General features: G+C 43.5%; 1 protein-coding gene and 1 pseudogene across 1 annotated transcript in view; one reads left to right on the plus strand and one right to left on the minus strand.

The window, feature by feature from the left end:
- LOC102827090 overlaps window positions 1-23,933 on the plus strand; it is a 54,615-nt pseudogene extending 30,682 nt beyond the window's left edge.
- MTMR12 (myotubularin related protein 12) overlaps window positions 1-24,147 on the minus strand; it is a 122,911-nt gene extending 98,764 nt beyond the window's left edge. The window contains exon 1 of the mRNA XM_006873502.1: window positions 23,967-24,147. Within this exon, the coding sequence (XP_006873564.1) occupies window positions 23,967-24,047 (81 nt within the window). The 5' untranslated portion in view covers window positions 24,048-24,147. The remainder of the gene's footprint in view (window positions 1-23,966) is intronic.
- Between the last annotated feature and the right edge of the window lie 2,319 nt (window positions 24,148-26,466).

Raw genomic sequence — 26,466 nt, forward strand, 5'->3', positions numbered from 1 at the left:
AAGGAAACAAGGGTAAATTGCTACCATTTGATGAACCTGATCTATACTCATGGAGGTAGTAACTCTAAATACCAACAGAGAGGGAAGAAGTCTTCATATCAAGTATCAATGCTATTCCCCTCTCTGTACACAGGGTAGATAGGGACTGACAACTTAGACACTGGCTACCTAAAATGAAGGAGCGATAAAGGCACAAAGTGACTGGCTTACAAGGTTTCAAGGGGGAGTTTAGTTTAAGAATGGGGGGAAGAGGGGAGAAAGTCGACACAGAATAGATTTCATCCTGTCCAGATGGGTCTGGTGAAAGGAGATCAGGATAAGATTCGTATGATTCAATAGTGAATCATTTTCATCATGACTAATTGTGACTGTCACAATTGTAAAGGTAAAAGTTTTGTAACAAAAATAGGGGGGTGGTTAGTCTTACAGTCCAGAAACAGAGGACCCCAGGACCATCAAAAGAGAAGAGCACAAGCAGAATGCGGGACCTTATCCAGGAAGCAAGGGCACCAGAGACGGAGGCAGAGATGGGGACATGGAGAGAGGGATCGACTGAGGATTCTAGATTCATGGGTAGAAAGGGACTAAGAGCTGGTGGCCAGGAGGCTGACTTGCAGAATGTGCCCTTTGGAGGTGCAAATTATTATATATGCCTGAGTGGGTTTTTTTGTTGTTGTTGTTTGTTTTTGTTTTAAAGCTAAAGTGAATAGAGAGAAATACTGTTAACTGATGGTACATGGAGGGGATTATAATCATTGTAATGAAAAAGATGTATGATTTGTTGACTATAAAACTGATGATCTACCCTGTAAACTTTCACTCAATCCACAATATAACCTTAAAAAAAAAAGTACCTAGAGGGCTCTGAACAACAATTTATTAATAAATCTCAATACTGGTATTATTGTGGTTGTTAAGTGCCATTGAGTTGGTTCCGACCCATAGCGACCCTGTATAGGGTTTCCAAGGAGCAGCTGGTGAGCTTAAACCGCCAACCTTGCAGTTCAAACGGCTTTGCAGTGTGGCGCATTAACCCACAGCACCACACCAGGACTCCCAATACAGGTATGTTGTTGTTGTTAAGTACTGTGGAGTCGGTTCCGACTCATAATAACCTTACAAAGGGTTCCGAGGCTGAAAATCTTTACAGGAGCAGAAAGCCTCATCTTTCTCCCGTGGAACAGCTGGTAGTTTTGAACTGCTGACCTTGAGGTTAGCAGCCCAACTCATAACCAATGCGCTACCAATACAGGTATGGTAGCCCACAATTTATGATGCATTCAAGTTATGACCATCAGTGTTTCTTTTTTTTACATCTTATCACAGTATGGCATGTGGGTTTATGTACTAGACTGCAAGGTCAGTTTGAACCGCAAGGTTGGCGGTTCAAGCTCACCAGTCACTAATCAGAAATCCTATACAGGGTCGCTATGAGTTGGAACCGACTTGACGGCACTTAACAACAACAACAACAACAATCATTACTATGACGCTGTAGGGTAAGCACTGGACCACTAGGTCGGTTTGAACTGCAAGATCAGCGGTTCAAAGTCACCAGTTGCTCTTCGGAAACTATACAGAGTTGCTATGAGTCAGAACCAATTCGACAGCACTTTAACAACATATATTAATATGGCGTGGCACTGTAGGATAACCACTGGACTGCTAACCGCAAGACTGGGGCTTCAAACCCACCAGTCACTCCTTGGAAACCTTATACATGGTCACGAGAAGTCAGAACCAACTCGACAGCACTTAACAACGAGTACATGCAACGTTCCAGTGTGTTATTCATTCTCAGAAAGGAGCTTTGGTAGCATAATGCATGATGAGTGGGCTGCTACCTGCAAAGTCAGTAGTTTAAATTGGAACTGAATGACAAACAACAATATGAATAGGAGTTCACACCAGGTGCTGGGCTGAAACTCGGCTTTGTTTATCAATGTTGTTGCGCATGTGCTTTGATCAAAGCTCCACCTCCCCTGAATAGCCACTTCCGGTAATGGCTAAATCTCACCAAGGTTTTCTGAGCCGGCTGCTATGGGTACAATGCAACATAGCCAAAGTCTAGGCTTCCATCCTTTTTTGAATGTGCACCTAATACAGGCAGAGTTAACTCCTATGATGTGTGGCTGTGAGCAACCAATCAATTGAATGGATGCTTTCCAGGGGGTGTGGCCTGCCTCCCAGTATAATGGACAGTTGGGAGAGTTCTCGCTCTTTTGCTAGGAACCTAGGACTCTACAATTACAAGCCACTTCCTTGATAATAAATATATACATGTTTCACTGGTCTTACTTCTTTAAAAAATAAACAATCTAAGACAAGAACCGGCTGCAAAGAAACTCAAAACACATGCTCTACCAATAATCAGCAGTCATTTTCAAACACAACAGCCACACACAGTTTACAGATTTTCACACCTAGTATGACTATGATATATGAGCTGCACATGTGCAGACAAAGCCTAACAGGACAGCCTCAGAACTGAAAACAATTGTTTGGGTTAAGGTAATATACCACCACTTTACAGGAACAGAAAGCCTCATCTTTCCTCCTATGGAGTAACTGGTGGGTTTGAGCAGCCAACCTTATAGTTACCAGTTCTGCGCTTATCCTAGAGCATCACCAGACCTCCTTTGTTGTTGTTGTTAAATGTCGTCGAATCAGTTCCAACCATAGCCACCCGTATAAGGTTTCAGAGGCGTGGTTGGTGAGCCTGAACTGCCAACCTGTGGTTCAAGTCAACTTTGCAGTCTAGGAATTAACCCACAGTGCCACACCAGGGCTCCAGAGCTCCTTTGGTGGTGGTGGTGGTGGTTAGGTGCCGTGGAGTCGCTTCTGACTCATAGCCACCCTGTACAGGGTTTCCGAGGCTGTAAAACTTTACAGGAGCAGAAAGCCAATGAGGACAAATTTTTTTCTAGCTTCCAAAGCCTCTAATTTCATTAAATTGTGTATATCATAAAAATAAGATACACATTTTTATAGTGATATAAAAAAAACCTGACCCTTAAACAACCCAGTTCATTCTAGAACACACTGTCACACAGAGTGGTTTCACATGGGCATATTCCAAGAACATCCAATATTCTGCCGAAAGTGTTGAGACTCAGATCTAGAATTTTAAACTTTAAACTAAGTGCAACTAACTACCCCATGGCCTAAGATTCTGATGGTAGCCTCAGCTTTCACATGAGAGGTGGGCACAGGATGCAGAAGAGGGTCTGGCTCTAAGACCATGGCAGCTGTTTGAACAGACTACAGGAAATGTCTCCTGCATTGGCCTCCTGGCATCTTCTGATACCCCATCTGCAGAAGCTGTGTGGTATTAGACTTGACTTGGAGATGCCACAGGAAACACCCTCAGGAGAAAAAAAGCGGAAGCTTTGGACAGATCATCAGGCTAAAGCCAAAGCTAAGAAAGTGATTATTTTAGGAAGAACTTTTATGTCCTTTGGTGGCCTTCTGAATCACCATTAATGGTCTCCAAGGTGCGGTTACTTTTGTTGGAGTCCTAGTGTGGTGCTGTAGGATCAGCACTGAACTGCTAACCACAAGGTCAGTAGTTCGAACCCACCAGCTGCTCCTTGGAAACCCAATACAGGATCACTATGATTTGGAATGAACTCCAGAGGACTTAACAACAAGCACAAGGAGAAAACGTTGCCATTAAAACAAAGTTTAGAATGAGTTCTCAAAAACAACAACAACAACACACCGCACACATACATACAACAGATTTTAGATTTTGCTTAATCTCTAGGAATACTTGTATTGCAAGACTGGTTTGTAGCACAACGCCGGCGGTTCACGCTTACTAGCCACTCCCTGGAAAAGCTATCCAGAGCCGCTATGAGTTGGAACCGACTAGACGGCACTTAATGACAACTTTTGTTGCTAGGACTGATGCAGGTCTGTTTTGGAATAAGTCAAACTCTTTTTGTCCTTCAACCAATAATGTTATCAAAGCTAATGGTCCCACACAGTAGCAGTTCACCAAAATATAAGATGAACAATTTGTCTCTTTATGAAGGTATCCCCAACACCTGGGAGAGTGCCTGCTCCCCAGCAGGTGCTAAATCAGTATCTACGGAACTTGGGAAAGCACCACCTCTAGAGACAAACCTTCAAAGAGGTCTCTGTAGCCACTCACCAGTCATGTGGCTGAACTTAACAAAAGCCGAGAGAGAAAGTGCTACTGAAAAATACTCACAAAAAAGCACTCTAGTATGGAAATGCCAACCATTCCAATAAAAATGTTTCACTGACAAGCGTCTTTGTATTCACAATTGCTAGGTTAGGGAATAGACTCTGGAGTCAGACTGTCTTAGTTTAAATCCTGGCAGCAACTCTTGCTAGCTGTGATGTTGAACAAAGTATTTAACTTAGCTGACTCTGTTTCCACATGTACAACCAAAAAAAGAGGAAAATTATATCTACCCCATGACTTCTGAAAGGACGAAATAGTTAAAACATAGTTCCTGGTACACAGAAACCCTGATAAAAGTTGTTAAGTGATGCTGAGTCGGTTCCAACTCACAGTGACCCTGTACAGGGTTTTTGAGGAACAGCTGATGGGTTTGAACCTCTGACTTTATGGTTAGCAATCCAGTGCCTGTCCTACATAGGGACACCAATAATAAATATTAGTAATTACTATTGCTGTTGTTAAGTGCTGTCGCGTCAGTTCTGACTCAAAAGTGACCCTTACAGGGTTTCCAAGAAGGGATTGGAGGGTTTGAATCGCCGACCTTGTGGTTAGCAGTCAAGTGCTTATCCTACAGCGCCACACTGTATAACTAGAGTCATATCTCTAAGACTACAAGATCATAAGTTCCTTCTGCTCATCAAAAAAAAAACTTTAAATGAGGACCCCTCAACAATATGGACTGGCACAGTGGCAGCAGCAATGAGCTAAGACATGACACTGTGAGGACGGCGTAGGACCGGGCAGGGGTTTGTTCTGTTGCGCAGAGGATCGCTGAGTCGGAACATACTTGAGGGCATCTAACAACAACAACAAAGCAACCAAATGTACTGTTTACCCTGAGGGATGCCTGAAAAGAGAAAAAACAACCCATATTAATCAGCCCTTAAGAAACCTTTCTCAATCTTCACCTCTCTTCCTGCCATTTCTTCCCAAATCAACACATACCCTTGCCTGAGCTTATGTGGGCATGGCTTACACTCACTCATACTGGGAGATTCTTGGAGATGGTTCAGACTCTGTTCTGTAATAACTCTGGGCAGAATATTAACCTTGCCGGGGCCTCAGTTCCACATCTGCATAACAGAAGAAAATAAGGGCAGAGGAGATTCAATTCTCTTCCAAATCTAAAAAGCCACAGGACAATAAACACTGGACCACAAGGTCGGTTTGAGCTGCAAGGTCAGTGGTTCAAACTCACCAGTCATTCCTCAAAAACCCTATACAGGGTTGCTATGAGTCAGAACCAACTCGACAACACATAATAACATTAGTACAGTCAACTGAACTGAATTCTACTATCAGGAAATCGTTTTTAAAATAAAATCTATATTAAAAGAAAGTATCTTAAGCACCTTTGGAATACATAAAAACAGGCAAGTATACCTTCACCAACTGAAGTTATTTTCAAGTTATGACCAGCTGCACTAAATGAGTGTCTGGTTTGTTCTGCTTCTGGTACATCTTATTGTTATGTTACTAATGTTGTTGTTGTTAAGTGCCGTCGAGTCGGTTCCGACCCATAGCGACCCTGTATAATATAATGTTAAAATCTATCTGTAGGTTTATATGTAATGTTTCTAACCCCCAAAGATGAATAAAGATCAGATTTACACAGACAGTAATAATAAAAGGCAAAAATAATGAAAACAGGGGGGAAAAAATGAGATATTGGAGTGATGTCAGAATAGCCTTCCGGTGGAATCATCAGAATGGGACCCTGTCATAAGGCAGGAGTTACCTGTGTGGCACTCTAAAAGCTAAAGTTTTTTGGTCTTACTTTCAAAGAAAACACGAAAGCCCCAGAAGCCTTTATTCCACTCTCTCATCATAGTGAACTCTTATTAAATCAGAGAGGCTTCCGTACGACTACTGTTGTGGCACCACAGGATCAGCACTGGATTGCGAACCACAAGATCAGTGGTTCAAACCCACCAGCTGCTCCTCAGAAACCATGTAAAGGGTCTCTAGCAGCCAGAACTGACTCAACGACACTTAACAACAACAACGAATGTCCTTTCCTTACAAGTTCAAGGAACAGTCATTTCCAAACACAGGTATCAAAGCAGTGTTTGCACTTTATGTTCAAGTCTGGCAGAATCAGGACTGTCACTGAGCATCTAAGATGACTAAGTTGGTAGTTGTTGTTATTAGGTGCTGTCAAGTGGGTTCTGACTCACAGTGACCCAACCCTATGCACGACAGAATGAACCTGTCTCCTACCATCCTCACAATCGTTATGCTTGAGCCCACTGGTTTTGTCGCTGACCCTACACTTCATCAAGCATGATGACCTTCTCCAGAGACTAGTCCCTCCTGATGATCCATGGCGGCTCTATGCCAGTGAGTCAGTTCCAACTCATAGCGACCTTATATAGGGTTTCTAAGGCTCTAAGTCTTAATGGGAGCAGAAAGGCTTCTCTTTCTCCCATGGAGCAACTGGTAGATTCAGTGACTAGTTAGCAGCCCCGCTCGTAACCCACTACACTACCAGAGCTCCTATCTTGTCGTTGTTAAATGTCATCAAATTAGTTTCGACTCATAATGACCCTGTCTAGGATTTCCAAGGAGCTCTGGTAGCATAGTGGTTATGAATCGGGCTGCGAACCTTAAGGTCAGAGGTTCGAAACTACCAGCTGCTCCGTGGGAGAAAGATAAGGCTTTCTACTCCCGTAAAGATTTACAGCCTCGGAAACCCTATACAGGGTCGCTATGAGTCGGAACTGACTCCACGGCACATAACAACAACATATATAATTTTATACAGACACAAATTATATATATATATAATTCGTCTGGCAACATTGATAGACTCAAGCATACAACAGTAGTAAGGTTGGCCCAGAATCGGGCAGTGTTTCGTTCTGCTGTGCATAAGGTCACTACCAACTCGATGGCACCCAACAACAACAAAAACTATAATTTCATCTGTGTGTATATACATATGTATAATTTTATGTCTGTAGAAAAGGTTCAGCACAATGGTTACTGTTGAAACTCTGGGCTCGTTACCCTTCAGGCATTTTCAGGTAGTCTAGAATTCTCTTGGCAAGACAAAAACCCTAGCAACTGAGGACCATATTGCCTGAGACAGACTGGCAATCTGTCACACGGAAAAAGGTAGACCGAAACATATTTCACCACTGCAGCCAGGGCTTCATTGCCCCTGCCAACACATAAGCTCCTTTTCCTTTTTGCTACTCCCTTTCCAAAAATTGAGCAAGCCAAGACTTAGAATGGATCTCTGAAAGGCGCCTGTCAGCAAGGTTGACAAGAATCACGGAGGACAAGGGTACAGGAGACAGAACAGCTATGACAATGTTATTGTAGGAGAAGCATTTAATGGGAAATCCAAACAGCATGGTATTGCAATTGCCTTTGAAATAAAGCAGCAGTTATTCATCTCAGAGATAACTGGATTTTACTTTTGCATGTTTTAACTGAATCACTGAACAAATGGAAGAAAAAGGCAATATTTCATTTTTGATAAAGAGATAAAAATGAGGGAAGAGTGCTGAGAAATAAATCAGGCAGCAGAATGAAAAGAGCAAAATGTCAAAGGCCAAATGCTACTAAGGAAAAAAGTCAACTGCTATGTGTTCCCATTAAGTTGGAATTTTAAATGTAATCAAGTCATTCTCAAATGTATAAAGGAACAAAGAAAAGAGGAAAAGAAACTTTTAGAGATGGTAAAAAAGATTCTAAGAAAGAATTACCACACAGTGTGAACTTTCCTGGCATAATACCATGGCAACAAACCACCACAAAACCCCTCCACGTTTCTTAATACCTTGGATGAGGGAGACTGCTGTACTCTAAAGGCTAAGGAGTAATCACTTTATCAAAGTACCCGGGAGGGGAGGGAGGACAAACAAGATGGCGGACTGGGTAAACAGGCAATGCAGAGCTCCGTCAGCAACAACACAGAATACCGGAGCAAGCAGGCTCAGGGGATGGTCCCAGAACTCTGAACCACAAATAAAGAAATATTTAGAAGTTTGGAAGGCTTACAGCTAGGCGAATTTGTAGCAAAAACTAGAGTGCTTTCTAATCCAAGACGCTCAGCTGCTCCCAGAGCCGCCACCTTGGTTGAGACCAAGTGGGGTAAGGATCAGAGTAGCCGCAGACACCTGTCAGAACCATGAAGATAAAGGTACGGGCATTCTTTCTTTCTTTTTTTTTTTTTTGTATCTGTTCATTGGTCTCTTGCTGTCTGCGCACCTCCATTCTGGTGACTAGAGGAGACACCTGAGGTAGTAGACACTCCAGGCCCACCCATGGAAGGTTCTATTACATATGCGCACAGATCTCCTCAAAATTTAAAGTGACAGTTTTCACTTAAAACCAAACGGCAATACAAAAGGGCCATGCCAGTCCTGAACTGTTTATCACTAGGAAAAAGGCCTGAATGGGGATTGTGGAGTGGGACAGGCAGACTAAAAAGGAAATAGGCCGAAAATTAAATCCTGAGTTATGTCATAATGATCAACAGTGGCATCTTGAAATTTCTCAGGAAGAAGAGTGAAAAGGGAACCCCATCTCCTGATCACATCTACCATGAGGCATAAAGTACAATAAAATACCAAAATACACATCCATCTAAGTATTAAGGACACAGATAACTCCTGAATATGCCCAAAAAACAGAAGCAGATGACCATATCAGCACATGTCCAGAAACGGGATAAAGAGACTGAGACAAATGAGCTAGAAGTAGACCTACACTCCATACAGGAAGATTGGCATGCTTTGCAAATGCCTGAGAAGGAATTCAGAAAAATGATCATAAAATGTATCAAAACACATTACAATGGAGTTGAGAAAAATAAGGAAGAAGTCAGCAAAGCGCTACAGGAACAATCAAATAAGATAAATACAGCATTGGAAACAATTCAAAACCTACAGAAAGAGGTCCAAACGATTAATAATAGAATATCAGAAATGGACAATACACTGAAAGGGCATAGGAGTAGAACTGAAGAGATAGAAGCCAGAATTAGTAAGCTAGAAGATAAATCTCTCAACACTACTAAGATAGAAGATCAAGCAGAAAAAAGAATAACAAAAACTGAAGAAGGCCTAAGATTTACGTTGGACAACATGAAGAGGAATAACAAGAATTATTGGCATTCCGGAACAGGAAGAATCACACAAGTCCACAGAGGAGATAGTTGAAGAGCTTCTGGAAGAAAACTTCCCTAGCATCCTGAAAAGATAAGCATTCAAGATAAGCATTCAAGAAACCCAATGAACCCCAGGAAGGAAAGACCCTAAAAAAAAATCACCAAGACATATAATAATCAAGCTCTGCAAATTCAAAGATAAGGACAAAATCCTGAATGCAGCTAGGAAAAAGAGAAGTGTAACATACAAAGGCAAGCAAATCAGATTAAGCTTGGAGCTCTCAACAGAAACCATGCAGGCAAGAAGGGAATGTTGTTGTTGTTGTTGTCAGGTGCCATCAAGTCGGGACCGACTCATAGCGACCCCATGCACAGCAGAACGAAACAATGTTCGATCCTGGGCCAACCTCACTACCGCTGCCACACTTGAGTGCATCAATGATGCCACCTGGCTGATCCATCTTGTTGGGGGTCTTCCTCTTTTTCTCTGACCCTCTACCCTACCCAGCATGACATCCTTCTCCAGCGATTGTTTCCTCCGGACAATATGTCCAAAGTAGGAGAGACGAAGTCTAGCCATCCTGGCCTCCAAGGAGCACTCTGGCTGCACTTCTTCCAAAACAGATCTATTGGTTCTTTTGGCAGTCCATGGCACTTTCAGCATTCTCCTCCAACATCACAACTCAAAGGCATCAATTCTTCTATGATCCTCCTTATTCACTGTCCAGCTTTCACATCCATATGAGGCTATTGAAAACACAATGGCCTGGGTCAGGCGCACCCTAGTCCTCAAGCTGACATCTCTGCTCTTCAACACTTTAAAAAGTTCCTGTGCAACAGATTTGCCCAGTGCAATACGTCGTCTGATCTCTTGACTGCTACTTCCGCGAGTGTTGATAGTTGATCCAAGAAGAATGAAGTCCTTGACAACTTCAATCTTTTCTCCATTGATAAGAATGTTGTTTATTGGTCCAGTGGTGAGGATTTTTGTTTTCTTGACATTTAGATGCAATCCATATCGAAGGCTGTGCTCTTTAATCTTCATAAGTAAATGGGGGATCCCGACATATATAAAACCCTGAAAGAAAAAAAACTTCCAACCAAGAATCCTCTACCCAGCAAAGCTGTCAGAAGCGGCTAGAAGAACAGAAGGTACTTCTTGAAAGAAAGACCTACAGGAAAAATACAAAACAATACAGGCAGACCGACTGATTACTACAAGAACAAGCAAGTTGCTTGCCCAGGAGACATCAAGGCAAGTGGTCAGGTGCCCTCAGTGCAAACCCCCTTCCAAGACTAAGACTCAATGGGAATACACACTCTGATTGGTGACCACGTTCGTCACTAATAAGGGGAAAACAGCAATGAAGCTACAAGCTAAGCCCTACAACGTTCAATGAAAGAAAGAAGAAGAGGAAAAAAAGAGTAATCTGATACAATTTGATGAACTTCACCTACACCTATGGATGCAGTATCTCAAATGAGGGAACAAATCTTTACAGCAAGGATCATTCCCACCCTCTTCATACACAGAGTAGACAGGGATGGGCAACTTGGACATTGGTTATCCAAAATGCGGGGGCTACAAAGGCAAGAAGTGACTGGCTTACAAGCTTTCAAGAGGGAGCCTAGATCCAGAGGGTGCAGAGGAGTGTAGAATCTCCACTGAGTAGTACCCAATCTGTCTAGGCAGGGCTGATGAAAGGAAATGCGGATAGGTCTCTTATGATACAATAGTGAATAACTGTTATCAGGACTGATTGTGAGGGTTAGAAATGTAAAGGTAAACATTTTGTAGCAAAAGGAGGGGAGTGGTTGACTTTTCAGTCTAGGAGCAGAGATCCCTGGGACCATCAAGGGAGAAGAGCAGAGAGCGGGACCCTACCCAGAGAAGCAGTGATGCCTGAGATGGAGGCAGAGACAATAACGTGGAGAGATGGAGCAGCTGGGGACTTAAGACACAGAGAGGGAGAGGGGCTGTGTGCTGACAACTGGGGGGCAGGCTTGTAGTGTATACCCTTTGGTTGGCTGATGATGCATGGAGAGGATTGTAACCATGGCAATGAAACAATATATGATAGGATAAATGTAAAACTAATGTTTGCCCATGTAAATGATCACATAATTCACAATAAAACATTAAAAAAAAAAAGATGGTGTAATCAAAACATTCCAGGATAAACAGAAGCTAAGGGATTTTGCCAAAGATAACCCTGCTATGAAAAACATTCTAAAGAAAGTTCTGTAGACTAGAACCAACAAGAACAGACAACAACCAAAGAATGACGTACGTGGCAGCATCACCCTGAACTCAACAGACAAATGGAAGAGCCAAGAACAGAATAAAATTCTAAGAACAGAGGATCCGGGTGGTTAAGTCTATGATCAAAACAATAAAAATGTGAAAGAAAGTAAACACAGAGGAGCAGAGATCCAAGTGGTGAGTAGGTCAGGGAGATCACAGGATAAAATAGATTTGTCTTAAATGGAGGGAAGAGTTAATGGAATATGTTGTTGTTGTTGTTGTTATGTGCCGTGGAGTTGGTTCTGACTCATAGAGACCCTGTACAGGGTTTCCGAGGCTGTAAATCTTTACGGGAGCAGAAAGCTTCATCTTTCTCCCGCAGAACAGCTAGTAGTTTTGAACTGCTGACCTTGCAGTTCGCAGCCTGATTCGTAACCACTACGCTACCAGAGCTCCTTTATAAGGTAACTAAAACAGTGATGTTAGGGTGGGGGGTTTAGTTTGGGTGTTGGGGAGGGCAATACAAGAAGGGGGAGGAGGTGGAAAAACTGAGACAGGTTTGCATGGGCTAAGTGTGACAGAGGTAAACAGTGATGCATGCTCCACCTTGGAACAATAGGGCTCTGTGATACAAGGATCTAGGCATAGTTTGAAGAGGGGAAATAATACTAAGATGCTTCACTGTCTTATGAATATTAGTTTCCATTGCCTACTATTGTAAAATACACACTTGAGTGTGTTAGATAGGAATGTTGGGAAACATGATTACAGAAAACTTGTAAGCCCATCTTCAGCCTATAACCGATTGGAATACCTAAAAGGGGTTCTAGAATTTGCCTAGTGAAATAGGCCTCTTGCAAAGCCTTTGCAGAGTATAGGACATTGGGTGAAATCCTGAGTCCCATCCAAAACCTTCTGAGGTCGGGCATTCCCACTAGCAAGGACAAGCAGACCAGCCTGGAATAGCTAGAGCAACAAAAGATACATCTTCAAAGAAAGATCAGCAGGAAAAACCCAAAACAAAAATGTCAGCATGACTGGCTACTACAAGAATAAGCAAGTTGTTCTCCGGGAAGCCTTAAGGCAAGCAATCAAGTTCCTTCAGGACAAACTCCCCTCTAAGAGTGAAACTCAAAAGGAACACATGAACAGGCATGTAAGCCTGCTGGTGACCACACTGGTCTACTGGTGAGTGGAAGAGGGGGAAAGGCAGCAATGAATAAATGGGCTGAGTTCAACCACAGTCCATTTACTCTCGTTGACTTCCGAGATGAGAGAGAGAAGAGGAAGGGCTGGTTGGTCCAAAGTGTGAGACCTGGAGAGACCTGAGCCCATGGACAAGGACATAGCCACAGAGAGCTAGAGCTGAGAGTGAAGCATCCAGCTGATATAAAGTGAGGGAAGATGCACAAGAACACCCTAACTTGTAGACAGTACTCATTTGATCTAGCCTCGGTAGCTTGATAATCAGAACTTGACTAGAGGAAGATTACCAAAAAAAAAAAAAAAATTTTTTTTTTTTTTTTAAATAAAGGAAACAAGGGTAAATTGCTACCATTTGATGAACCTGATCTATACTCATGGAGGTAGTAACTCTAAATACCAACAGAGAGGGAAGAAGTCTTCATATCAAGTATCAATGCTATTCCCCTCTCTGTACACAGGGTAGATAGGGACTGACAACTTAGACACTGGCTACCTAAAATGAAGGAGCGATAAAGGCACAAAGTGACTGGCTTACAAGGTTTCAAGGGGGAGTTTAGTTTAAGAATGGGGGGAAGAGGGGAGAAAGTCGACACAGAATAGATTTCATCCTGTCCAGATGGGTCTGGTGAAAGGAGATCAGGATAAGATTCGTATGATTCAATAGTGAATCATTTTCATCATGACTAATTGTGACTGTCACAATTGTAAAGGTAAAAGTTTTGTAACAAAAATAGGGGGGTGGTTAGTCTTACAGTCCAGAAACAGAGGACCCCAGGACCATCAAAAGAGAAGAGCACAAGCAGAATGCGGGACCTTATCCAGGAAGCAAGGGCACCAGAGACGGAGGCAGAGATGGGGACATGGAGAGAGGGATCGACTGAGGATTCTAGATTCATGGGTAGAAAGGGACTAAGAGCTGGTGGCCAGGAGGCTGACTTGCAGAATGTGCCCTTTGGAGGTGCAAATTATTATATATGCCTGAGTGGGTTTTTTTGTTGTTGTTGTTTGTTTTTGTTTTAAAGCTAAAGTGAATAGAGAGAAATACTGTTAACTGATGGTACATGGAGGGGATTATAATCATTGTAATGAAAAAGATGTATGATTTGTTGACTATAAAACTGATGATCTACCCTGTAAACTTTCACTCAATCCACAATATAACCTTAAAAAAAAAAGTACCTAGAGGGCTCTGAACAACAATTTATTAATAAATCTCAATACTGGTATTATTGTGGTTGTTAAGTGCCATTGAGTTGGTTCCGACCCATAGCGACCCTGTATAGGGTTTCCAAGGAGCAGCTGGTGAGCTTAAACCGCCAACCTTGCAGTTCAAACGGCTTTGCAGTGTGGCGCATTAACCCACAGCACCACACCAGGACTCCCAATACAGGTATGTTGTTGTTGTTAAGTACTGTGGAGTCGGTTCCGACTCATAATAACCTTACAAAGGGTTCCGAGGCTGAAAATCTTTACAGGAGCAGAAAGCCTCATCTTTCTCCCGTGGAACAGCTGGTAGTTTTGAACTGCTGACCTTGAGGTTAGCAGCCCAACTCATAACCAATGCGCTACCAATACAGGTATGGTAGCCCACAATTTATGATGCATTCAAGTTATGACCATCAGTGTTTCTTTTTTTTACATCTTATCACAGTATGGCATGTGGGTTTATGTACTAGACTGCAAGGTCAGTTTGAACCGCAAGGTTGGCGGTTCAAGCTCACCAGTCACTAATCAGAAATCCTATACAGGGTCGCTATGAGTTGGAACCGACTTGACGGCACTTAACAACAACAACAACAACAATCATTACTATGACGCTGTAGGGTAAGCACTGGACCACTAGGTCGGTTTGAACTGCAAGATCAGCGGTTCAAAGTCACCAGTTGCTCTTCGGAAACTATACAGAGTTGCTATGAGTCAGAACCAATTCGACAGCACTTTAACAACATATATTAATATGGCGTGGCACTGTAGGATAACCACTGGACTGCTAACCGCAAGACTGGGGCTTCAAACCCACCAGTCACTCCTTGGAAACCTTATACATGGTCACGAGAAGTCAGAACCAACTCGACAGCACTTAACAACGAGTACATGCAACGTTCCAGTGTGTTATTCATTCTCAGAAAGGAGCTTTGGTAGCATAATGCATGATGAGTGGGCTGCTACCTGCAAAGTCAGTAGTTTAAATTGGAACTGAATGACAAACAACAATATGAATAGGAGTTCACACCAGGTGCTGGGCTGAAACTCGGCTTTGTTTATCAATGTTGTTGCGCATGTGCTTTGATCAAAGCTCCACCTCCCCTGAATAGCCACTTCCGGTAATGGCTAAATCTCACCAAGGTTTTCTGAGCCGGCTGCTATGGGTACAATGCAACATAGCCAAAGTCTAGGCTTCCATCCTTTTTTGAATGTGCACCTAATACAGGCAGAGTTAACTCCTATGATGTGTGGCTGTGAGCAACCAATCAATTGAATGGATGCTTTCCAGGGGGTGTGGCCTGCCTCCCAGTATAATGGACAGTTGGGAGAGTTCTCGCTCTTTTGCTAGGAACCTAGGACTCTACAATTACAAGCCACTTCCTTGATAATAAATATATACATGTTTCACTGGTCTTACTTCTTTAAAAAATAAACAATCTAAGACAAGAACCGGCTGCAAAGAAACTCAAAACACATGCTCTACCAATAATCAGCAGTCATTTTCAAACACAACAGCCACACACAGTTTACAGATTTTCACACCTAGTATGACTATGATATATGAGCTGCACATGTGCAGACAAAGCCTAACAGGACAGCCTCAGAACTGAAAACAATTGTTTGGGTTAAGGTAATATACCACCACTTTACAGGAACAGAAAGCCTCATCTTTCCTCCTATGGAGTAACTGGTGGGTTTGAGCAGCCAACCTTATAGTTACCAGTTCTGCGCTTATCCTAGAGCATCACCAGACCTCCTTTGTTGTTGTTGTTAAATGTCGTCGAATCAGTTCCAACCATAGCCACCCGTATAAGGTTTCAGAGGCGTGGTTGGTGAGCCTGAACTGCCAACCTGTGGTTCAAGTCAACTTTGCAGTCTAGGAATTAACCCACAGTGCCACACCAGGGCTCCAGAGCTCCTTTGGTGGTGGTGGTGGTGGTTAGGTGCCGTGGAGTCGCTTCTGACTCATAGCCACCCTGTACAGGGTTTCCGAGGCTGTAAAACTTTACAGGAGCAGAAAGCCAATGAGGACAAATTTTTTTCTAGCTTCCAAAGCCTCTAATTTCATTAAATTGTGTATATCATAAAAATAAGATACACATTTTTATAGTGATATAAAAAAAACCTGACCCTTAAACAACCCAGTTCATTCTAGAACACACTGTCACACAGAGTGGTTTCACATGGGCATATTCCAAGAACATCCAATATTCTGCCGAAAGTGTTGAGACTCAGATCTAGAATTTTAAACTTTAAACTAAGTGCAACTAACTACCCCATGGCCTAAGATTCTGATGGTAGCCTCAGCTTTCACATGAGAGGTGGGCACAGGATGCAGAAGAGGGTCTGGCTCTAAGACCATGGCAGCTGTTTGAACAGACTACAGGAAATGTCTCCTGCATTGGCCTCCTGGCATCTTCTGATACCCCATCTGCAGAAGCTGTGTGGTATTAGACTTGACTTGGAGATGCCACAGGAAACACCCTCAGGAGAAAAAAAGCGGAAGCTTTGGACAGATCATCAGGCTAAAGCCAAAGCTAAGAAAGTGATTATTTTAGGAAGAACTTTTATGTCCTTTGGTGGCCTTCTGAATCACCATTAATGGTCTCCAAGGTGCGGTTACTTTTGTTGGAGTCCTAGTGTGGTGCTGTAGGATCAGCACTGAACTGCTAACCACAAGGTCAGTAGTTCGAACCCACCAGCTGCTCCTTGGAAACCCAATACAGGATCACTATGATTTGGAATGAACTCCAGAGGACTTAACAACAAGCACAAGGAGAAAACGTTGCCATTAAAACAAAGTTTAGAATGAGTTCTCAAAAACAACAACAACAACACACCGCACACATACATACAACAGATTTTAGATTTTGCTTAATCTCTAGGAATACTTGTATTGCAAGACTGGTTTGTAGCACAACGCCGGCGGTTCACGCTTACTAGCCACTCCCTGGAAAAGCTATCCAGAGCCGCTATGAGTTGGAACCGACTAGACGGCACTTAATGACAACTTTTGTTGCTAGGACTGATGCAGGTCTGTTTTGGAATAAGTCAAACTCTTTTTGTCCTTCAACCAATAATGTTATCAAAGCTAATGGTCCCACACAGTAGCAGTTCACCAAAATATAAGATGAACAATTTGTCTCTTTATGAAGGTATCCCCAACACCTGGGAGAGTGCCTGCTCCCCAGCAGGTGCTAAATCAGTATCTACGGAACTTGGGAAAGCACCACCTCTAGAGACAAACCTTCAAAGAGGTCTCTGTAGCCACTCACCAGTCATGTGGCTGAACTTAACAAAAGCCGAGAGAGAAAGTGCTACTGAAAAATACTCACAAAAAAGCACTCTAGTATGGAAATGCCAACCATTCCAATAAAAATGTTTCACTGACAAGCGTCTTTGTATTCACAATTGCTAGGTTAGGGAATAGACTCTGGAGTCAGACTGTCTTAGTTTAAATCCTGGCAGCAACTCTTGCTAGCTGTGATGTTGAACAAAGTATTTAACTTAGCTGACTCTGTTTCCACATGTACAACCAAAAAAAGAGGAAAATTATATCTACCCCATGACTTCTGAAAGGACGAAATAGTTAAAACATAGTTCCTGGTACACAGAAACCCTGATAAAAGTTGTTAAGTGATGCTGAGTCGGTTCCAACTCACAGTGACCCTGTACAGGGTTTTTGAGGAACAGCTGATGGGTTTGAACCTCTGACTTTATGGTTAGCAATCCAGTGCCTGTCCTACATAGGGACACCAATAATAAATATTAGTAATTACTATTGCTGTTGTTAAGTGCTGTCGCGTCAGTTCTGACTCAAAAGTGACCCTTACAGGGTTTCCAAGAAGGGATTGGAGGGTTTGAATCGCCGACCTTGTGGTTAGCAGTCAAGTGCTTATCCTACAGCGCCACACTGTATAACTAGAGTCATATCTCTAAGACTACAAGATCATAAGTTCCTTCTGCTCATCAAAAAAAAAACTTTAAATGAGGACCCCTCAACAATATGGACTGGCACAGTGGCAGCAGCAATGAGCTAAGACATGACACTGTGAGGACGGCGTAGGACCGGGCAGGGGTTTGTTCTGTTGCGCAGAGGATCGCTGAGTCGGAACATACTTGAGGGCATCTAACAACAACAACAAAGCAACCAAATGTACTGTTTACCCTGAGGGATGCCTGAAAAGAGAAAAAACAACCCATATTAATCAGCCCTTAAGAAACCTTTCTCAATCTTCACCTCTCTTCCTGCCATTTCTTCCCAAATCAACACATACCCTTGCCTGAGCTTATGTGGGCATGGCTTACACTCACTCATACTGGGAGATTCTTGGAGATGGTTCAGACTCTGTTCTGTAATAACTCTGGGCAGAATATTAACCTTGCCGGGGCCTCAGTTCCACATCTGCATAACAGAAGAAAATAAGGGCAGAGGAGATTCAATTCTCTTCCAAATCTAAAAAGCCACAGGACAATAAACACTGGACCACAAGGTCGGTTTGAGCTGCAAGGTCAGTGGTTCAAACTCACCAGTCATTCCTCAAAAACCCTATACAGGGTTGCTATGAGTCAGAACCAACTCGACAACACATAATAACATTAGTACAGTCAACTGAACTGAATTCTACTATCAGGAAATCGTTTTTAAAATAAAATCTATATTAAAAGAAAGTATCTTAAGCACCTTTGGAATACATAAAAACAGGCAAGTATACCTTCACCAACTGAAGTTATTTTCAAGTTATGACCAGCTGCACTAAATGAGTGTCTGGTTTGTTCTGCTTCTGGTACATCTTATTGTTATGTTACTAATGTTGTTGTTGTTAAGTGCCGTCGAGTCGGTTCCGACCCATAGCGACCCTGTATAATATAATGTTAAAATCTATCTGTAGGTTTATATGTAATGTTTCTAACCCCCAAAGATGAATAAAGATCAGATTTACACAGACAGTAATAATAAAAGGCAAAAATAATGAAAACAGGGGGGAAAAAATGAGATATTGGAGTGATGTCAGAATAGCCTTCCGGTGGAATCATCAGAATGGGACCCTGTCATAAGGCAGGAGTTACCTGTGTGGCACTCTAAAAGCTAAAGTTTTTTGGTCTTACTTTCAAAGAAAACACGAAAGCCCCAGAAGCCTTTATTCCACTCTCTCATCATAGTGAACTCTTATTAAATCAGAGAGGCTTCCGTACGACTACTGTTGTGGCACCACAGGATCAGCACTGGATTGCGAACCACAAGATCAGTGGTTCAAACCCACCAGCTGCTCCTCAGAAACCATGTAAAGGGTCTCTAGCAGCCAGAACTGACTCAACGACACTTAACAACAACAACGAATGTCCTTTCCTTACAAGTTCAAGGAACAGTCATTTCCAAACACAGGTATCAAAGCAGTGTTTGCACTTTATGTTCAAGTCTGGCAGAATCAGGACTGTCACTGAGCATCTAAGATGACTAAGTTGGTAGTTGTTGTTATTAGGTGCTGTCAAGTGGGTTCTGACTCACAGTGACCCAACCCTATGCACGACAGAATGAACCTGTCTCCTACCATCCTCACAATCGTTATGCTTGAGCCCACTGGTTTTGTCGCTGACCCTACACTTCATCAAGCATGATGACCTTCTCCAGAGACTAGTCCCTCCTGATGATCCATGGCGGCTCTATGCCAGTGAGTCAGTTCCAACTCATAGCGACCTTATATAGGGTTTCTAAGGCTCTAAGTCTTAATGGGAGCAGAAAGGCTTCTCTTTCTCCCATGGAGCAACTGGTAGATTCAGTGACTAGTTAGCAGCCCCGCTCGTAACCCACTACACTACCAGAGCTCCTATCTTGTCGTTGTTAAATGTCATCAAATTAGTTTCGACTCATAATGACCCTGTCTAGGATTTCCAAGGAGCTCTGGTAGCATAGTGGTTATGAATCGGGCTGCGAACCTTAAGGTCAGAGGTTCGAAACTACCAGCTGCTCCGTGGGAGAAAGATAAGGCTTTCTACTCCCGTAAAGATTTACACCCTCGGAAACCCTGTACAGGGTCGCTATGGGTCGGAACCGACTCGATGGCACATAACAAGGATTTCCAAGGAGCAGCTGGTGGGTTTGAACTGCTGACCTTGCGGTTCGCAGTCAAGTGCTGATCCTACAGCACCATACCAGGCTCCTATAATATATCCTAAGTAGTAATAGTTTAAGCGCCTCATCATCCTAGCTTCTAAGGAGAATTCTGAATGCACTTCTTCCATGACAGATGACTAAGTAGAGAACCATTTAAAAGTCACACTGCTTTCTTTGACTCTATGTGTTACCCAACTTCTCCCCATCAAACTGGGTGTTGCTGTAGAGGAAATAGATCTAATTTAATAATTGACATGGAAAGATGTTTACAATATATATTTTTGGTGAAAAGGGTGGAGTACAAAATAATATGATCAACAATACTAAATCCCATTTTGTTAAAAAATAACAGGTATAGCTACATATGTATATGACAGAATATATTCCAAGTTGTAAGTTTACACTTTTTCTTTTATAAAGTTTTTTTGCTTATCTGTGTATGTTCATATTTTTCTACAATGAATACTTACAGCTTCTGATGTGATAATCATTTCATCAGATGCTTTACTTAACAAGGCAGATGGATTAGGCACTTGAGCCATCACTAAATGGCTTCCTGAAACAGACTGCTGCACCCAGCAGTTCGCAGCTCAGAGGCATCCTGTACCTGGGGCTCAGCTGGGATGGGAGTGCCAGCTGCTTTTAGGTACCAGTCACAGGTACCACCAAGATGGCTCTAGATCCCACCACCTATTCTCCTCAGCATCCTGAGCCATCAACTTCCCACTTCCCTGCCTTACTCATCTGTAATTCCCTGAGTAGAGAGTTTACAAAACATGATCAAAGGGTCTAGATTACAGTTCAAAAGTCACATTCACAGTTACTGGCTTAGGAGAATCAATGGCAGAAGAGCCAGTGTTACACTGGCAAAGGTCCCCTTTTAAAATTAACTTGGAATGAATGGCCATCCTCATTTACAGGTGCCCCATGCCAATCTGTTCTGATGAGGAGGGTTGAAGAGTAAACCCATCATGTTTAAAAGCATCACCTTCAAACAATTTCTTCAGTTTAGGGCTTCTGTTTTTGACACACAGTTCTGACTCTTGATAGACTCTGGCATATTGAAGGCAGATGCTACTGACCCTCCTGAGATCTGATGACCCATATCCAAGTTCATCACCAGGGTAGGTATCACTGCATCAGAAGGCAAAACGCTGTTCTAGAAGCTCAGAGATCTACCAGCAAGACAGCACCTGAGAAGCTGTGCCAGCTCCGAGCTAAGAGAAGAAAAGGGTATGGAAAGAAGTAAGTGATAGCAAGATGTACTTCAAAGGCAGCAGACCTGAAGGCTGGTTGTGGGAGACAGAAGAGTGAGTTTGTGGCTGAGTTCTGAAGGACTCCACTTGAGTGAGGCCACAGAAGGTTATCAGACCCATTGCTCAGCAGCACATAGGCTGTGCTTCAATGCCACTTACATCATCCCCAAACGTGTGATGAAGAAAAAAAGATCCAAATTTCTTGCCGGCAAAACTATACACTTCAAACTCATTTGCTTTCTTACCCTCTCCTCGCCTTATCTTTGAAAATACAGCTACAACTCAGAACAGATCTTTATGCTTTCAGAAAGTATTTTTAGAGACACATGACAGCGAAGAAGAATCGTGTTTACCCAGCATTATTTTCATGCAAGAAAACAAAACTGCCAACTATAAGGATCTGAAAAATGTGACCACTGCAGGCTTATTCTTGGACTGAACCACTCCCCTTCCCTAATTATCCCTCAAAGGAAATATATCAGCCACTGTAGGCAAAGAGAGAAAACATGTCTAATTATAACATGCACACTTGGTGGATGAGGAATTGAACATTCTTGAATGCTGGCTACATTTCAGGAGACTTTCTACTTGTAGTTTAATCTCATGGAAGAGAAAAGGTTAGATATCTGTAGCCCTTCAACCAAGGAAGGATTCAATTAAAAAAAAGACACAAAGAGAAACCTAACACATTACTTAACACCATGAAACTGGGAAGCCAGCAGAAAATGTAAGATGACCCAGACGCATTGTCAAGTGTTAACTAACAGAGGAAGTGGTTTTTGGTTTAAAATTCACACCTAAAAATAAGACTCCTATCAAGGGTGGTCTCCACTGGGGAATATACACTTTGAAATTTAAAGATACAGATGACTAGTCGCTGGAGAAGGATATCATGTTTGGTAAGGTGGCGGGTCAGAGAAAAAGAGGAAAACCCCCAGTGAGATGGATTGGCCAGGTGGCAGCATCGATGGACTCAAGCGAGGCAATAATAGTGACGTTGGTCCAGGATCAGGCAGTGTTTCATTCTGCTGTGCATAGGGTAGCTATGAGTCAGTACCAACTTGATGGCACCTAACAACAACAATGCAAAGGCTTCAGGCCCAAAAAGTCCTACCGGAGCAGCCTTTAATCAAGGCCTCTCACCTGTAGCCTTTGTGCCATTGCTTTACCAAGAAGGGAAGATAATCAGAGGCAAAGAATTAGGTGGTGGTGGTTATGTGCCGTGGAGTTCCGACTCATAGTGACCCTGTATAGGGTTTCCGAGGCTGTAAATCTTTACAAGAGCAGAAAGCCTCGTCCTTCTCCTGTGGAACAGCTGGTAGTTTCGAACTGCTGACCTTGAGATTAGCAGCCTGACTAGTAACCACTACACTACCAATGCTCTGCAAGATGCTGATTAAAGTGCTGGAGAGACAAGCAGAAAAAACCTGCACATATGCAAAATAAGAATGCATCTAATGAGGCATCTGGTTAGTAGGTTAGCTCAAGAAGCCCTTAGCATAGCCCACAAAGTCTGTCCACCACCTGCCTCTTTGACACTCCTCCAACACTCCCAAGGTAGCTTGTTTCCTCTACGGAGACCACTCTTCACTCAGATGCCTTCCTATTCTTCAAGACTTTGTTCAAAGGATAACAAGTTCAGGGGATCAAACCCACCAGCAGCTCCTTGGAAACCCTAGATAGGGTCAGTATAAGTCAGAACCGACTCGACGGCACTTAAACACAGTAACAATCTGCCATATGGAGTCGTGGTGTGGTGCTGTAGGATAAGCACTGGGCTGTTAACCACAAAGCTAGCAGTTCAAACTCACCAGCCGCTCCTTGGACATCCTATATGGGGTCGCTGAGTCAGAACCGACTCGACAAAACGTAACAACCATAATCTGCCATACAATTTACTTTTATTAAGGACCAAGAAAGCAAAGATCAGATACACTGATACACAGCCCAAGTGCTTAGAACCTTGGCTGAAACAAGAGAAGGAACTCAACACATATTTTCTGAATGAATGAATGAACTTGGCAATACATTTCCAGGAGGAAATTCTATTTAAAGGATATGGGGGCGCGGGGGAGATGATGGTGATGGTGAACCGGTAAAAGGAAAGGGGGAAAGGAGGCAGAGGCAGGAAGGCATCTAAGGGGGCTGCAGAGCCCACGCTGACCGGGGCAGATCTGCTGCTTCTCTCCGGTGCTGGTGGGCACCACACAGCACTCTTCTCAAAAGCACCGGAGTCACTGAGGAATTCCAGGCTCAGGGCAAACATCAGCCTACCCCGGTGCAGACTCTGGGCAGGCCCACCCGGCGTCTCCCCCTAGTAGTGGAGCCTGGACCTAAGTTCCTCTCCGCAGTGGCCCGGGGTGCCCCAGGCCGACCTCCCACGGCTCGGGGCTCTTCACCCGGCCGCCGGCGGGCCGGGGCCTGGCTCGGCAACCTGCCTATCCGCACCGGGGACATCCACCCCGGCCCGCGGGGAGGCCCTGGCGCGCCCCTACGAACCTCACCCTCCCGCACGCCGGCAGGAAGCACCCCACGGCCCTCTGGCGGCGGGGACAAGGTTCCCGCGCTCCTGAGCCCATCAAGCCCGCTGCGCGGCGGCCGCTCACCTCGGGACGCACGTACGACACGAAGGAGGGCTTGGGCGCCTTGGTGCCGCCGCCACCGCCGACGACTCCTTTCCCCAGCATACCGTCGCCCGGAGAAGCAGCGACCCTCGGGAGCAGAAGATGTGCTCAGGGTCCAGCAGCGGCGGCTGCCACCAGCACCAGCGGCTGGGGCTCCGCCCATCCTGAGGGCCGCGGCGGGAGCGGCGCCGCCCGTATCCGGCTCAGGGGCTGACACCGCGAGCCCCGCCCCGGCTCGCGTGCCCCGTCCAATCCGCGCGGTTGCACACCCGCCGGGAGGCTGAGGCTCGAGGCCACACCGCCTTCCTTCCCCGCTTGTGAGATAAACTCTACTCCCCTGAGGCAAGGCCCGCCCCTGTACGTTCTCTGATTGGCCATAAGGCTACCAGCCAAGCTCCACGATAAGTCCCTTCTTGAATGAATTTAGAGAGATGTTTGTTGCGACCAATCCAGACAGCCTTCTCTTTGGCCTTCCTGGCCATTGGATAGCGAGAATGTCGCCCTTGTCCAATAATCCAGCGGTCATTAAACTGTCGTAGCAGTGCTTCACTGCAGTCCTTTTTCTTACCTTTGCTTGTTGCTTTGGTATTATTAAACGCACCAAAGTGTGTACTGGACCTCGCCGTAATGCTTGTCTCTGAAGTCTGCATCAGTGACGTTCAAGGTTTATTACTTTAAATGTAGACCAAAAAAAAAAAAAAAAAGGGGGGGGGGGGGGCGGGGTGGCAAAGCCAAATGTCTAAAGGCACTCACGAATAGATTTTAGAGCTTGGTCAAGAAAGGTGTTTTCGACTTCGTTTTTTCCAGGTTTTTTTTTATTGGTTTCTCTGTGTTTCCAACTGTTAGACTATCAAAAGCCCATAAGAAACTTCTTATTCATTCGCCCAAATTATCAATGAATCCCTAATTCTAAATTACGATTACAAGAAACTTTATTAAATTCTTCAGTTGGCTCCAAGCATTGTGTTAGGAGAAGATGAAATAAACAGAACTCAGCTCTCAAGAAATTCAGTCTGGGGGTGGGGGGCGGGGGACAGTCACGGCCTTAAATGAAGACTCATATCTCCATGTCTCCTGCTCCCTTCAGCCTGAACCACTCCAAATAAACGTACAATTTAAATGAAAACGAACATACTTACTATTGTCTTCTAGTGGGTTCCAACTCATAGTGACCACACAACAGAAGAAAACACTGCCCGGTCCTGTGCCATCCTCAACATGGTTATGTTTTAACCCACTGTTGCTGTTTCTGGGTCTTCTTTTTCACTGACCTTCCACTCTACCAAGCATGATGTCTTTCCCCAGGGATAGTTCTTTCCTAAGTACAAGAGAAATCTGGAGACCCTCACCTCTAAGAAGCATTCTGGATGTACTTCTTCCTGAATAGAATTGTTTGCTCTTCTAACAATCAATGGTACTTTCAGTGTATTTCTCTTAACGTCATAATTAAAATGAATTAACTCTTCTACAGTCTTCCTTAATCATTGCCCCTGACTTTCACAAGCACAAGAGGCGATTGAAAACATCATGGCATGGGTCAGACACACCTTAGTTCTCGAATTAATATCTTTGCTCTTGAAAAGAAGACTTGTGTAGATTTGCCCAATTCAACATGTCATTTAATTTCTTGATTGCTGCTTCCATGAGCCAGAGCTCTGGTAGCATAGTGGGTTATAACATGGACTGCTAACTACAAGGTCAGTAGTTCAAATCTGTCAGCGGCTCCTAAGGAGAAAGATGAAGCCTTCTGCCCCCATAAAGATTTACAGCCTCTGAAACCCTCTACAGGGATTGCTATGAGTCAGAACACATTCCGTGGCACACAACCACCAACTACCACCACTTCCATGAATTGACTGTGGAACTAAGCAAAATGAAGTCTTGAACTTCAAACTTTTCTTCATTTATCATGATGTTCTTTACTGGCTGAGCTGTGAGGATTTTTATTATCTTTACAATCCATACTGATGGCTGTAGTCTTTGATCTCTATCAGTATTTTAAATCTCTGCTTTCAGTGAATAAGACTGTATTACATACCACAGGGTATGAATGAGTCTTCCTCCAGTCCTGAGGCCATTTTCTTCTTCATATAATCCAGTTTCTTGGGTTATTTGCTCAGCATGAAGAATTGAAGAGATCCAAGAGCTGAACAGAAAATTTCAAAGATCAGCTCAAGAAGATAAAACCAAATACTATAATAAAATATGCAAAGATTTGGAGTTAGAAGAACACAGCATTTCTCAAGCTGGGGGAACTGAAGAAAAAAAAAATCAAGCCTTGACTTTCGTTATTGAAAGATTCTCTGGGCAAATTATTGAATGATGTAGAATGCATTAAGCAAAGATGGAAGGAATACACAGAGTCATTGTACCAAAAGGAAATGGGTAATGTTCAACCATTTCAAGAGGTACCATATGAACAAGAGCCAATGATACCCAGGGAGGAAGTCCAAAGTGCATTGAAAGAATTGGCAAAGAACAA

The sequence above is a fragment of the Chrysochloris asiatica genome, unplaced genomic scaffold, assembly GCF_000296735.1.
Source record: "Chrysochloris asiatica unplaced genomic scaffold, ChrAsi1.0 scaffold00243, whole genome shotgun sequence".
Taxonomy (NCBI): domain Eukaryota; kingdom Metazoa; phylum Chordata; class Mammalia; order Afrosoricida; family Chrysochloridae; genus Chrysochloris; species Chrysochloris asiatica.